The sequence below is a fragment of the Urocampus carinirostris genome, chromosome 8, assembly GCF_059441175.1.
Source record: "Urocampus carinirostris isolate Australia breed hairy pipefish chromosome 8, RoL_Ucar_1.0, whole genome shotgun sequence".
Classification (NCBI taxonomy): Eukaryota; Metazoa; Chordata; class Actinopteri; order Syngnathiformes; family Syngnathidae; genus Urocampus; species Urocampus carinirostris.
Genome location: NC_142356.1, coordinates 24,476,033 through 24,490,987, shown reverse-complemented (window position 1 = coordinate 24,490,987; position 14,955 = coordinate 24,476,033). Strand labels below are relative to the sequence as shown.

Genomic DNA, 14,955 nt, shown 5'->3' with positions numbered 1-14,955 from the left:
TAAAAATGACTTGACTTGACTTGACTTGATTGTTGCATTCGATTCAATGCAGCTAAAATGAGGACTAATATACGTTGATGATAACAAAGTCCCCTGAATATTGGGTGGTTAAACAGTTGTTCAATATAAACACTGTATAACACAGTCTTACTGTATTATACCCGAGCCTCCACAGACTCGGCCACTATGCTGCAAGTGACACTGGCCGAGCAGAAGAGGAGCAGGGCAAGGAATCAAATACAGTGGAACCTTGGTTTTCGAACGCCTCTCAGTTCGGAAAAATCAGTGTTCGAACAAAAATTTCGAGAAATTCTTGCTTCGCTGTTCGGTCAAAAAATCGGAGTTCGAACGCCGGTACGCCAGGGTGCGATGCTGAGCGGCGTACGGGTGTTTTAGCCCCTGATTATGCCTCCGAAGAAGGTCGGTGCAAGCAGGACAGGTGAAAAAAGACAAGTTGTTCGTACAACTATTGCCTTTAAGAAAGACATAATAGCTAAATATGAAAGAGGTGTACGAATTTCCGATCTTGCTAGTGAATACAGCATGGCTAAATCTACTATCAGTACGATAGTAAAGAATAAGGAGGCTGTGAAATCGAGTGATGCGGCTAAAGAAGTTAGCGCTATAAGCAAGCAACTGTCGCGAAATTTGGAAGAGGTTGAAAAACTTTTGATGATTTTTCTCTCCCCACCGTCCACCACAAAGGTAAAAAATCCTATTCATAATCCTTTTTTTTATTTTTACACGTTCACGTTAGCCTAATCTTTCGTACAGAAGATTACGATAACGCGAATGTACGGTTAGCCTGGGTTAGCTTTGTTTACGTAAAACATTCAGGGTGTTGGAACGGAGCTCCATTTCCAATGAAGCGCTAGCCACTTTTTGTGGAGACCCGGGTGCTAAATGACGTGTAAACGACCTGATTTTTTTATTTTTACACGTTCATGTTAGCGTAATCTTTCGTACGGAAGATTACGCTAACGCGAACGTATGATTACCCTGGGTTAGCTTCATGATTACGTTCATGGTAAACATTCAGTGTGTTGGAACGGATTAAAACGATTTTACATTACTTTTAGTGGGAAAAACGATTTTGGTGATTGAACATTTCGGTTTTCGAACAGGGTTCTGGAACGGATTATGGTCGAGAACCGAGGTTCCACTGTATGAAATATTTCCGACGCTGATTTGTTCTTGACTTTTTATTTTTTTTCATCATATTTAAGGCTATCCTGTCTTTTATGAAAGAAAATTGAGTTTTAAAAATGCTATAATTTTTCGGAGTGCTTGGGTTGAATTTGGGGGTGCTTGAGCAAAAACGAGCTGGTTATTTTGTTTCACTATTTCTCAGCTCAAACTTTTTATTCATGGTACCAGAGAAGAATGTTAAAATTGTTGCGAATTTCACACGTTACAATGACAAAAAAAATTAAATCAGTTATTGATAAAGTAAACTATTAAAAAAAAAAAAAAAAGTCAGAAATGACTCTAGCCACATCCCACTAGGGGGATATGGCTGTGGTATCTATATAATATAAACTATTAACACAATACCAACATGATATTTATATAAAGTCCTTAAAAGTCCGATTCATGATCAGATACGCCAAAGAGTTGTTTCACCTGTTGGGCATTTTTGCTTTTATTTATATCATTTAGGACAACTTTCTGTTTTCTCCATTCTCTAACATTCGTGCGATAATGAGATAATTTGCCGTCTATATCACTGGCGGTCTAGTGGGTAGGATTAAGTCCTCTCCTTCAAGTGACCCGGGTTAAGTTCCCGCTGCATCCAATGTTTTGCAATTGTAGTCAGCGATATTTTTCGACTGATAAATCATTGCACAAATATGGTAATAGCTCGTGTACGGCTCGCACCCGAACTTTGAGTTTCTTTTTAGGTAAGCATATGAATAAATGAATGAATGAATGAATGAATGAATGAATGAAAGAGAGAAAGAAAGAATGGATGAATGAAGCTTATTTGTGCACAGCACAAATAAAAATAAGACAGCATCACCACTAATTAACCTAAGGCAACAACAAAACAACAAAAACAGCAAAACAATTAACAAGTAATTTCTATAGAACATAAAAAACAAGGTCCTAACACAGACCCTTGAGGGACTCCAGAGCAAATGCTCATAACACTTTAATTGCTATCACCAATCTTATTTGAGAGTCATGATTTTACACAGTGATTAGCAATTCCTCTTATTCCAGCTTCAAAGCATATTGTGATTTATTACGCCAAAATCGTTCCTTAATTCTATGAAAATACGGACGGAATACAGCTTTTGCGTTATATCATTCACAAGATCATAGAACACTGGAGCCGTAGGATATTTTTCTTGACTGTCATTTAGACATTTATGATTGTTGATGACGTTTTTCAAATGCACTTTATACAAGAATAAAAACGGTAGTTTCTTACCCCCAGGAACGCTGTACCAGGCTCCCCCGTTGGTGATGCCGTCCTTGAAGCTGGAATCGTCGTCGTTCTTGCGGCAGGGTGCACGGTTTGGGTCGGACATGACGGGGTTGTAGACGGAGTAGGCCTTGGCCAAGGATTTGAAGATTGCGTCGTCGGGGCTGGCGCTGTACTCGTGGGCCGAGCCTTCCAAAGGGAACGAGCGGTTAGTTGCGTTCATTACGTGTGAAAGGCAGGATATACCGTATAGCAGTGGATTACCGGTGCGGGTCTCGTCGTAGGGGTAATTGGCCACCACGTCCCCGCCGTGCAGGTTAGCCGAGAGGACGAAAGGGATGTCCATGATCCAGTGGATCACGGCCTTGGTTTCCGGGGCCAGCTACGATTAGACATAATTTTGTATATAGATTAACACAATTCTGTAGAGAATGCATTATGGTTTGGAGATACTCGATTTTTATTTTTTGCTGAGTCTACATTAATGAAAAATGGTTGAAAGAACCTTGTTTTTTGTACCCACCTTGGTGTTTTCATCCACAGACTTCTTCATATTTTGCAGCAGATGGTTGTTCGCCCCTCCATCCCGCTCGTTGACATATACGATCCTGTCCAGGTCGGGGAAGTTGCGATTCAGGTCCACCCCCTGGGCGTTGGTGCGTCCCACGAACCAGTCCTTCATCTCTCCAGACTAAAAACAAGAAGGGCTCGATGGCTTAGTAACCCAGTCAACATTCCTCGACAAGTCAAACGTTTTACCTGGGAGGCGGCTTTCTCGAACCCATCCGGGTTCATGGAGGGCATGAGGTGTATGCGCGTGCTGTGGATCAGGTCTATGATGGTCTCATTACCCTGTTGGTACTGGTTGCAGAGGTACTGCGCCAGGTAGACCAAAAGCTCACGGCCCACCGCCTCGTTTCCATGCATGTTGGCGATGTACTTGAATTCTGGCTCACCTGCGCACAAAAATAAAAGAAGAATATTTAAAAACTTATGTTTGTGTGTTAAATGGTAGGTTAGTAATCGGTCATTATGGTGGTTGGTTGGCGAGTTAGCCAGTAATCAACGACGTCAGTAAATAAGTGTTTCAATCTGTCAGTAAGGTAAGCAGATAAAAGTGAGTTAGTCCAATAGTTGGGTGGTCATTCTTCCTGTCTGTTGGTTAATTAGTGAGTCCCTCTGTTACTCAATCAATCAGTCCCTTTCTATCACTTACAAGTTTGTTAGCTGGGAGGTCACTACATCAGTCCGTAGGTTAGTCTGTCAGTTAGATTTGCCAGTCAAAAATTTGGTTTAAAGTGTGGTAGTGCCTCTTTATGTTTGTCTGTAGGTTGGTTAGCTAGTTGGTGATTCACTTCATAGTGCATTGCTCAATTTAGCGAATCCACAATTGAAGTAACTTAGCCGATTTATTGATAATTTATTCTAGGTTGTCAGTCAATGTTTTACCGGGTGTTAATTTGCCAGTCATTGAATTGCTTGGTTACCTATTGAGCCATTTTGATAGGTCAGTCATTGAGTTATTTGCCTGGCATTCAGTTGGTTAGTAATTAAGTCAATTTACCAATGTCAGGTGTTGGTCATTATATGAATTGGCTTCTGATTTAGTCTAGTCCGTTCGTCAATAATTGGTCAAAGATTTAGATTAGTTGGTCACTGAATCTGTGCGAGAGCTGGACTGGTGGACATCTGATCCTCTTTTGGGAAAATAATTCAATTGATTAATATGATAGTCAGTTAGTGGGTTGGTAAATCTGTTGTAGATGAGTCAGCAAGAGCATTACTCTGCCTCGGATGGATGAATAATCGTTCAACTTATTTGACAGTTAAATAGATAGTTGCATAGCTCGGTTGTCGGCTGTTTGGTCCGTCAGTTAAACATTTAATTAGTCAGTCTGTCCACCAGTTGATTAGTTGGTAAATGTGTTGGTCTTAAAATTTAGTCAGTAGGTCAGTCAGTGTGTTATTCAGTTATTCGGTTAGTAATTTGGTTAGTTAATTTGGTTAGGTATTCAGTCACCAGTCAGAGTCAGTTAATCAAATGCGCCAATTACACTTATTTGGCAAAGAGCAAATCCGCAAATCCATAATGACGTCAATAGGTGATGGAAAGTCATCTAAATGTCACAAACAACATGATAACACACTGACACACACGCACTAGCAGACTAACACACACTCACACACAAATGCACACACACCACATTGTAGCAATGACACACTGACTCATCAGTGGAAAGGTTAAACGGGATTGACCGTCACAGCCCGGAAATCCATTTCGGCAAATAGGATGTAACACACTCGCCCACACACAAAGTGTTCTGATTGAGCTCGATACGAGCAAATGGATTTTCATCGGGCTTTTTTCACAGAAAATTATTTTGAAAAGCAAAGGTGTGCAAATACTTGCTTTCATTGTAGAAAAAGTGCTTAAACATATAGCAAGATTGTATTTTGCTGCATTTCATTTCACACAGACATGAAAAAAAAAACAGTCAGCAAAGGCCTTTTACACTTCTGGAGGTAAGCTTGAACCTGTCACGAAATTGAAATATCTTGAAGTTGTCATGTAAGAAGAGGAAATCATGGACAGGATAGCTCAAACCACAGCTGCACTTGCCAGACTTAAACCCAGCTGGAGGGACAGGAGCATAGCAGTGAATTTAAGGACTATACTCATGCAAGCGCTGGTTACTTCCATCTACCTCTACGTTTTCAGGACATGGACTTGCACGGCAAAGCTGGAAAGGAAAATCCAAGCTACGGAGATGCGGTGCTACAGAAAACTTCTAGGCATCAGCTACATTGTCCAAGTGAAAAACGAAACGGTGTGCAACACCATCAAAGGGCACATCGGACCTTATGACCGATGTCAACTGTGCGCGGACAAAAACTGCAGTGGTATGGTCATGTCACAAGATCAACAGGACTGGCTAAGATCATTCTCCAGGATCTATTCCAAGGAGGCAAGAGGAGAGGAAGACGGAAAAAAAAATTGGGCAGACAACATCAAGGAATGGACTAGCCCTAACTTTGTCACAACCCAAACCCAGGAACCTTTAGCAGTCGACAAAGCTGTCCAGAATTGCGTCCTTAGTGGTGCCCCAATGACCCGGAGAGTTAAGGGACCTGTGAACCCATGATTTGAAGAAAACATGTATTAGGTTGAGACAGAAAAGTAACAGTATTACACTCAACGCGACCGTAACGAAGATTCGATGCAGCATTTCTGTGTGAAAGGCAAAGGATGTCTGCGTCAAAGGCACCACCACTGTGTTGGTTGTGGAAATCTTCATGACTAATGAGCGAGTAAATCCCAGCGGCTTCTCGGCTGAGTAACAATCAAACCCCCATGCACAAGTCAAGAGCACATCTGGTGGTCAGGTTATTTTCAACACCATCAATCTGGCTTTGATTATGACTTTGCAGTAATGATTCCAAGGTAGCAATTAACTCTTTACGTGCTCATGCGGCTTGAATGGTTTCCAAGAAGACCCAAGCACACATGAGTGGATTTAAAAAGTCTATACACCCGTTTTCAAATGACGGGATTTCGCAATTTGAAAAAAGTAGTAAGAGCAAGAGAAGTCAAGTCAAAGTGAGTCCTGTAACAAACTAAAAAGTACGAAACCCTGATTACTTACAATGAATGGCTTTATGAAGTTTGAGTGAGACCTGCTAAAGTGACTTGGCAAATATAACAAGCTCAGCAAACCATTAGTGACTTTAACGGTAACATCCATTATGAATTTTGTGGGGTTTTTTTTTGTTTTGTTTTTCAGTTTTTAGAGAATATTATAAAAGAAAGTGCAATCTGTTAAAAAACGGCATCACATTATTGAGAAATGATGATACTTGGCCTTTGATTTTTTCATTCAGGAGATGGAATAAGAGCTTACTCTGTCCACTCCACGCATCGGCCCGGTATTGCAGTACCTCCGGGAACGGTGCATTCGCAATGATCGCAGCAAGGCTTTAGGGCTAGGACCTTAGCTTGGCCTTTTGGCTGAGAGTAAGTGTCCCGGCTCCTAGGCTTTGTAGCGTATTATGAACTGACCGATAACGGATAATGGATAATGAATAACGAAGATAGATCAATAACCCTTAAAAACCCCAAACCAAATACTACGAATCTTCTGTATTTTATTACGCTTGTTCATAACAAATTAAGAAATATGTTTTTCGATGAAAACTACAAGAATCAAATTCTCATTTTTGTATTGACAATGTTGATAGTTCTTTGGTTATTTATGGTGCATTATTGCCATCTGCCTTATACTTGCAGTAAGAACAAGTTAGGGGTGTAGTTTCTTGCTGTCTCGAACCACTTTTGCATCAAAAATACTTCACTTAAATCAGGGGTGGGCAAACCTTTTTATTCGTACTCCACATTTACTTAAAGAAAATTCAGCTAAGGGGCCGAGCATTAAGGAAAAAATGATTCATTAATTGATGGATTGATTGATGTTTTTTTTCAATATGCTGATAGAGAGTCACAAATGTGATACCTTGAGCAATACATGAGGAAAAAAATGAAATGTTTATCCAATTTTTCTCATGTATTTACAAATAAATATGCATGAAAATATTTATATTTACTCGTCATATTTCATCTAAAACCTTTATTGAATTGGTTTAGAAACATTCAGTATTAAAGTTAAGTAATACAGATGCTACCCTACTTACGAACAAAATTCCGGACGATCGTTCGTAAGTTGAATTTGTTCGAAAGTTGCCTCAGTGCTATATTTTGTATGTTTAAGGTTTATATAAGTATGTTTAAGGCTTGTATAAGTAACCTGTATTGTTTTGTACTAAAAAATAAACATCTCGTAAAATAATATGCTCTATAAAGATAAATTAAGTTGAGTTTAACTTACTTTTAGAAGATGGGCTTCAAGAGTTAGGCGACTTCCTCCACCGTGGTGGAAAGTGGCCGAAAAAAAGTCACCCAACCATTTTCTCAACCGCATCCAGCTTTCTTACTCCACTTTTATTTCAAAAGAAACAACTACCCTCTTCCTTACACCAACCATATTGAGTGGATGCACAAGATATTAAACAATAAAAATGTCAAAGTTCATAGCCCGTTGGAGATACAGTATAGAATGTTTACACACGAACTAGGAAGAGAAAGCGACCTCTAACAGTGCCACCACACGACAGTCGCGGCGAGAAGCACTACAGTAATGTCCTGTACTCGGAAAACGGTGCACACAATACAAAATCTAACTTACAGCAATGTCCGGATATTTTTCGACATCCCCAAAAAAATGTTCGTATCTACCGCTTTACGTAAGTCCAATGGTCGTAAGTAGGGGAGCGTCTGTAGAAGGTTTTTTTACACTACATTTGCACTGAAAAAACGAATATGCAATAAGGCTAGCTTTAAAAATGTCTCTGCATTAAATGTGATAAATATCTTCAAATAAATTGTTTGAAATATAGCATGTACAGAAAAATGTCACCAGCTTTTTGCACGTTGGTCTTGAGCGCAGTCGACAGGAAGGTACACTAGGGACAAGAGTAACACTGTATTTCAATTAGTTGTACTTTTTTGACTATACATAATATTTTCCCAATTTGTATTTGGCATGCCGGATTAAAAAGCTATTTGTTTGATAGTTTCCTTTACAGAACAGCTCCATGTGAAAATGGCCTATAAGAATGAAATTTCCACATTTGGTAGAGCTGTTCCAGTTTTATCTATAGGAGAATTTTTGAATAATTACAATTTTATAGAAAGTATAAAGTGGGTTACAGAAGCCGGCTTTCTTAGTACATATGCAGTATACAATAAATAAAGAATTCTCCCTGAAAAACAACGATGCATACACTACCGTTCAAAAGTTTGGGGTCACTTTTGAAATGTCCATTTTTTTGAAAAAAGCTAAATTAGATGGATAATTTTTTTTTTAAAAAAATCATTATTTCTAACCTTAATATAGAGTATACTTTCTATTTATTTTGCAAGTCATATGATGAGTGAAGTGGCACGGCAGATGGGTGGTAAGCGCATCCGCGGCACAGTTCTGAGGTAATGGGATCAAATTCAGCTACCTGCCTTCATGTGCGGAGTTTGCATGTTCTCTCCACGCTTGCGTGGGTTTACTCCGGGCACTCCCACATTCCAAAAACATGCATGTCAGGGAAATTGGCCAGTCCAATTTGTCTCTAGGTGTGAAAGAGAGAGTGAGTTGTCTGTCTCTGTGTGCCCTGCGACTGGCTGGTAACCAGTTCAACGTGTCCCCTGCCCAATGCCGGAAGATAGCTGGGATGGGCTCCAGCACCCCCGCGACCCTACTGAGGAAAAGCGGTGCAGACAATGGATGGATGTATGATTAGTAAAAAAGAAAGTGTAATTTTCATAGAAAACACTCCAGACTAATGAAACAGTTGGGTATGTCAGCTGATTGTTGGAATAGCTGATGGAATTTTGAATTATTTAACACGGTGAATAAAACATACTTGTCAATGACCTGAGTAATAAAACAAATAATACGAAATACTGACACGTTGTCTCAAGGTGGTATTTCTCCTTCTTTTCTTGTACCAAAGCAATGGTAAACTCTTTTCACTTTCGAAAAGAAAATGTAGACTTCAATGTCCCACAAGGTTTTCTGAATAAAACATCCCTTTTCTGCTCTTTGGCATGAATAATCAGGTAAGCCATTCTCTCCTTCCGCGTAATTTTTTACGCACCAACTTTCCAGTTGGGTTTCCTTCGCAATGGCTGAATTACGTCATCAGGGACAGTTGGGTCGCTGGGAGTTGCCATGGTAATCGTGAATGGGTAGAGAGAGTTTATAGACGACTGGCGAAAAGGCACAACTTTTTAACGCTAAGTGATCGTTAGCATGCCTGCTCACACACTGGATGAAAGGTGCCACAATGATATAGTTTCTCCCTTACTTTCTTTTCACTGACTCTAAGAACAACCCGTTTTGTACTAATGACACGGAGGTAGTGTCTGTTCTCAGATACTGAAATTATCACTGTGTGAAATTGCTCAAGAAAATATATTAATTTAACAGGGGTCAGTGGGAAAGGCAACATTGGTGATGAAGGGATGTCTGTATGAAAAAAGCTCCAGACGTGAAGTGAAGTCGGACACATGTTGTAGGTTATGAATATTGAATACGGCCTGCCTCGTTCTCTTACATGATTCATAACCCTTTTTCTATGGTATATCATTAAATGGCGCTATAGCAATTTTTTTCTCTATGAGTCAAGTCATTAGAGGTGGGTAGTAATGAAGTACATTTACTCTGGTAAATTTGCTTGAGTATGTTTCGAGAACTTTTGTACTCCTAGGAGTATTTTTTAATCCCTATACTTTTATTTGAGTAAATTTGTGAAGAAAAAAAACGTACTCTTACTCTGCTACATTAGGCAACATTGAAGTTGTTTCTTTGTTACTTAATAAATCCACTCCACGTAAGTACATGTCTGTCTGTCTGTCTCCGCTAAGGCGCATTTATTTTGACAAAGAACTCCGTCAGGGTCTACCATATTTAACCAATCCAACGTAGCAGCCTTGTCACGTGACCATATTCAACTTCTCTACGGATGAAACAGATCGAAAATGTCGCTTAGCAATACAGACTATGAAAACACAGAAGAAGAGGAGCACCCCTGGCCTTACATCAAAAGCGTGTTCCCCTTAAAAAGGGTGACAAACACAAGCTCCAATATGAAGTGTCTCCTTTGTTCGAGTTCATGGGCTAGCTTTTTGTTCTGCTAGCAGAGCCTGTTAAGCTAAGTATCTGGGCTTTAAATCTGCTACTTGGTGCTACATGTGCTTAATTTATTTATTTCATTTATACTATTTTCGGGGTAAAGAGGAGGAAGAGGAGGAAGTTTAATAAAGTAATTTGTAAAACAAAAAAAGAAGAGACAGACGAAAAAGAAGAACAAGACAGAAGAGGAACAAGAGGAAGAAGAAAAAGATGAGGAATTAAGAAGAGGATGAGGAGGAGTAAGAATAATAAAAAGAGGAAGAAGCAGATGAAGAAGAAGAAGAGGAAGAGGAAGAGCAAGAGCAAGGGGAAGAAGTCTAATTAAGTAATTTGTAAAAAAAAAATGAAGAAGAGACAGAAGAAAAATAAGAACAAGACAAAAGAGAAAGAAGAGGAAGAAGAAGATGCAGAAGAAAATTAAGAAGAGGATGAGAAGTAAAAAGAAGAGGAAGAAGAAGATGAAGAAGAATAAGAGGAAGAGGAAAATAGGAAGAGGAAGAAAAAGAGTAGGAGAAAGATGTCTAATAAAGTCGTTTGTAAAAGACACAAAAAGTCTGACATTTGGGTTTAAGGTAAGATTTACTACAAAGACTGACTAAAATCCATTTACCCCTTAATTCAACAAATCTACTGAACCAATAGGTGACATCATTAGTGAGCCGTCTGGGTCTGCAAGGCCTTATATGCTGGCCTAAAAAATATCTTAATCATGTGATGCTAATTCCTTTTTTTCTATAAATACCTATTAAGTAATTCCAAATCGAATGTCAGTTTCCTTTCATTGCTTTCCCCTAGTTGTGCTGCTTCCAGATTTGAACTTTCATATTCAAGCATCACATTTCAGCCATTCCAAGTTGCCAGGGGCAGAAATTTACCCAGAGGCCTTCGCAATCACGTTTTCAGGCCCTGAGTCTTAACAACAGTGTCAATAAAGCTTTTGACTTAGCCAATAAGATTTCGAGTTGGCAGAGCAGGTCCTTCTGAAAGGCGTAAGGAAATGTCAGCGGTTCCACCAACTATGATTGGCTAGGAAAAACTATAGGAAATAACACAACAAAAAAAGAAAAGAAAGAAAATCCCTGTGTCCACTGCTTCTGTCAAACTGACTTTTTCAGCCCTAAACCTAAGAAGACTTTATTCCAGATATAAAATCTTCTTTAGGAAAGAAAGGAGGATGCATATTGTGGACGGATACAAATTATTTTTGGTGAGTAAAATGTGACTTTATTCCTAAGTAATAATGCAATTTTTGAGGTTATTATTGATGTTTTTTCAATATTTCGCAGATGGGGAAATAGATGCACCATTTCCTGTGGTGTGTCTTGTACAAGTACAGCCTGATGACACCCATTCCTCCCCAGCCCAACAAATGTTTCCACCCGGTCTCGAACTGGGGACCTTTTTCTTGTAAGGCGAACGTGCTAACCACTACCTGCGGCAAATGTTTTATAGCCAAAAAATAGTTATTAAGGGTTGGATTGATTTAGACTTAGCAGGACTGAAGGCCTTGGTGTGAAATGCACAGCCCACCACTGTTATCATATTTTAAACCTTTCCCTTTGGCAGGATGAAATAGGCGGAAGCATTTGCTGTTACATCCAAACAGGACAAGGTTTCTTCATTTTCCTCATCCTGGGGTTTTGAGTTTTTCCTTGCCCTCATGTAAGTTTTAGATCAGGGGATGGTGTAATAATAGTATGTGGTGTGCAATAGTCTATGGTCTGTGCAGCTCCTTTGAGACTCCTTGTGATTAAGGGCTATACAAATAAACAGGACTTGACTTTGTTTACAAAACTGCAGAGGGTTTTGACGTAATGGCGCACTGAAGAACCCGACAGATGGCCGCTTCCTAACACAGGCAGGTGGTGGAGGATAGGACGGGGAGGTGGAGGGTAGGAAATCATCAGCGGGCAACTCCCTCTAGAGACAGCCCACCAGCCAACCACAAGCTAGCTGTCGGCTCATCGGGCTAAGCCGATCTGTTGCCACGGCAACTGCTATTCCCGCCCCTCCTCGGGCAGCCACCTTTCCGGGAGCTTTAAAAAAACATGGCTGCACTGAATCTGTTGGGGCGATCTCGAAGGGGGGAAAGACATCTGGTTGCAATGGAAGAAAGACAAAAAAATGACATGCTACTCATGTTTGCGTGCCACCACCTCTTTTTGCTGCAGGGCAGAAATACTATAAATGTCTGCTAAATTGTGTTTTTCTTTGGGGGTAAGGGAGCTTCTACTTGTCTTTTATTACTTGCATTCAAATAAAAGACTGCACTATAGAAGATTTTAAAGCTGATGTTCTTTTCATTAAACTGAATTTGCTTGACACTTTGCTTTCAATGACTTGTAACAGCCAAAGGGAAAGTGACTATTATATAGCGCCTCTTAGGGGTTAATAACTATTCATCCAAAAACAGTGTTGATTCTAATAATAAGCAAAGATACATAGACTCAAAGGCAGCACGGCAGCACAGTGGTTAGCGCATGTGCGGCACAGTTCTGAGGTCATGGGATCAAACCTTTCTGTGTGGAGTTTGCATGTTCTCCCCCTTGCGTGGGTTTCCTTCAGTCACTCAGGTTTCTACCCACGTTCCAAAAACTTGCTTTCCAGGTTAATTGGCCGGTTCAAATTGTCCCTAGGCGTGAATGAGCGCGAGTTGTGTGTCCTCTGCGACTGGCTGGCAACCAGTTCAGGGTGTCCCCTGCCCACTGACCAAAGATAGCTGGGATGGGCTCCAGCACCCCCGCAACCCTACTGAGGATAAGGGTTGCAGATAATAGATTGATGGACATGAACTCGTTGACCAATTTGTATTTATTTCACATAACGTGACGCTCACCAGTCCAGAGCTTTCGCTCCGAAAATGCTGGTCTACTAGTGATCCCAAGAGCCAAGAAGAGAACCGCAAGGTTCGAGAGCGTTCTCCATTCGGGCCCCGGTGTCGTGAAATGCTCTGCCGCCTAAGATTCGATCTGCAACCTCAGTGAAAATGTTTAAATCTCGGCTTAAAACACAATCATATTCTATAGCTTATGAATGACAAATATTCCTGTTGACAATATCTGTGTATTATTTGTTATTGCAACATCCATTGCAGCCTGATCATCCTGGAAGGTGGAAGACCTCATGTGTGGTCCCTTCTCAAAGTTTCTCCATTTTACTCATGTTGAGCTTTTTGAGTTTTTCCTTGCCCTCGTGTAGGTTTTAGATCAGGGGATGGTTTAACAATAGACTGTAGTTGGCAATAATCTGTGGTCTGTGAAGCCCTTTGAGACTCCTCGTGAATAAGGGCTATACAAATAAACATGACTTGACTTGACTTGATTGTCTGCCATCTTACTGTGAAGCGTACCCAGAAAACCAAAAAACTTGTAAAAGGCTGAGTAAAAAAATGAGATGAAAAGTTTCATTCACTTTCATTCACCGTAGTTTTGATTCTACCTTGTGCTTTGTAACACTTGTTTTTGGTTACAACATAACAAAGCCTCCATGTCCACAATCGTTTCAACCAATGTTACATCTATAAATAAACTGAAACATCAACATGATGTGATAAATGTGATCGTATTCAATTTGAAAAAAGCAACACAAGAGTGCTGTACCATACCTTACTCTGCAACTGATGACATAAAATGACTTCAGTTGTTTGTTCACACTCAAACTCAATCTCCCAAAACTCAAATATGATTGGACTTGGTCTTATTTTGAAGTGTGTAGGTACCGGCATCAGGTATTGTATCAGTGCAGATACATCATATATTTCTGTATTCTCTATACTCGCAGGATCACTCAGGATCCTTGAATGTGAACTTCTGTAAGACTATGAATTATACTTAAAGGGGAGGGACGTAATTTTATTGTGGAGCGGTACCAGTGCAAGGTATCATCAGTATTGATGACAACTGAAGAGTTGAGTAATGGCATTGGTCTAAAAACATGAAACGATGCACCCACCCGTTGTAGTCTATTATCTAATTCAACATTTTTAATAAACTGTGAAAACTAAAAATTAGGTCTAATAAAGTTTTTTTAAATACATTTAATTGGCTCTAAAAATGCCATAAATAAGTGAAAACATGAATTATGCAGAAAAATACAGAAATTGTTCAGATGATACACTTACTGGCCACTTTATTAGGTACACCTGTCCAACTAAAACTTCATTTCTAAGCAGCCAATCACATGGCGGCAATTCGGCGCATTTAGGCATATAGACAGGGTCAAGACTATCTCCCGCCGCTCAAACCGAGCATCAGTATTGGGAAGAAAGGTGTTTTGAGTGACTTTGAAAGTGACATGGTTGTTGGTGCCAGAAGGGCTGGTCTGAGTATCTCAGTAACTGCTGATCTACTGCACAACCATCTCTAGGGTTTACAGAGAATGCTCTGAAAATTAAAAAATATCCAATGAGTTGCAGTTGTGTGGCCAGAAATGCCTTGTTAATGCTAGAGGTCAAAGGAGAATGTCCAGACTAGTTTTAACTGATAGAAAGACAATAGTGAATCAGATAACCTCCTGTTACAACCAAGGTAGGCAGAAGAGCATCTCTGAACGTGCAGTATCTTGAACTTTGAGGTGGATGGTCTACAGCAGCGGAAGACCATGTCGGGTGCCTGTCCTTTCGACTAAGAACAGGAAACTGAGGTTTCAATCTCCACAAGCCCATCGAAATTGGACAATAGAAGATTGGGAAAACGTTGCCTGGTCTGATGTGTCTCGATTTATGCTGCGAAATCCGGACGGTAGGGTCAGAATTCGGCATCAGCATCATGAACGCATGGATCCATCCTG

The 14,955-nt window shown here is 40.1% G+C and overlaps 1 protein-coding gene and 1 pseudogene across 1 annotated transcript in view; one reads left to right on the top strand and one right to left on the bottom strand.

The window, feature by feature from the left end:
- Positions 1 to 14,955, bottom strand: part of cpe (carboxypeptidase E) — a 30,737-nt gene that overhangs the window by 12,590 nt on the left and 3,192 nt on the right. Inside the window, exons 2-5 of the mRNA XM_088342065.1 lie at positions 3,188 to 3,384; positions 2,952 to 3,119; positions 2,693 to 2,810; positions 2,435 to 2,617 (exon numbers count right to left, since the gene is read on the bottom strand). Coding sequence (XP_088198191.1) covers positions 2,435 to 2,617; positions 2,693 to 2,810; positions 2,952 to 3,119; positions 3,188 to 3,384 — 666 coding nt within the window. The remainder of the gene's footprint in view (positions 1 to 2,434; positions 2,618 to 2,692; positions 2,811 to 2,951; positions 3,120 to 3,187; positions 3,385 to 14,955) is intronic.
- Positions 6,207 to 6,386, top strand: LOC148361312 (U2 spliceosomal RNA; annotated as a pseudogene).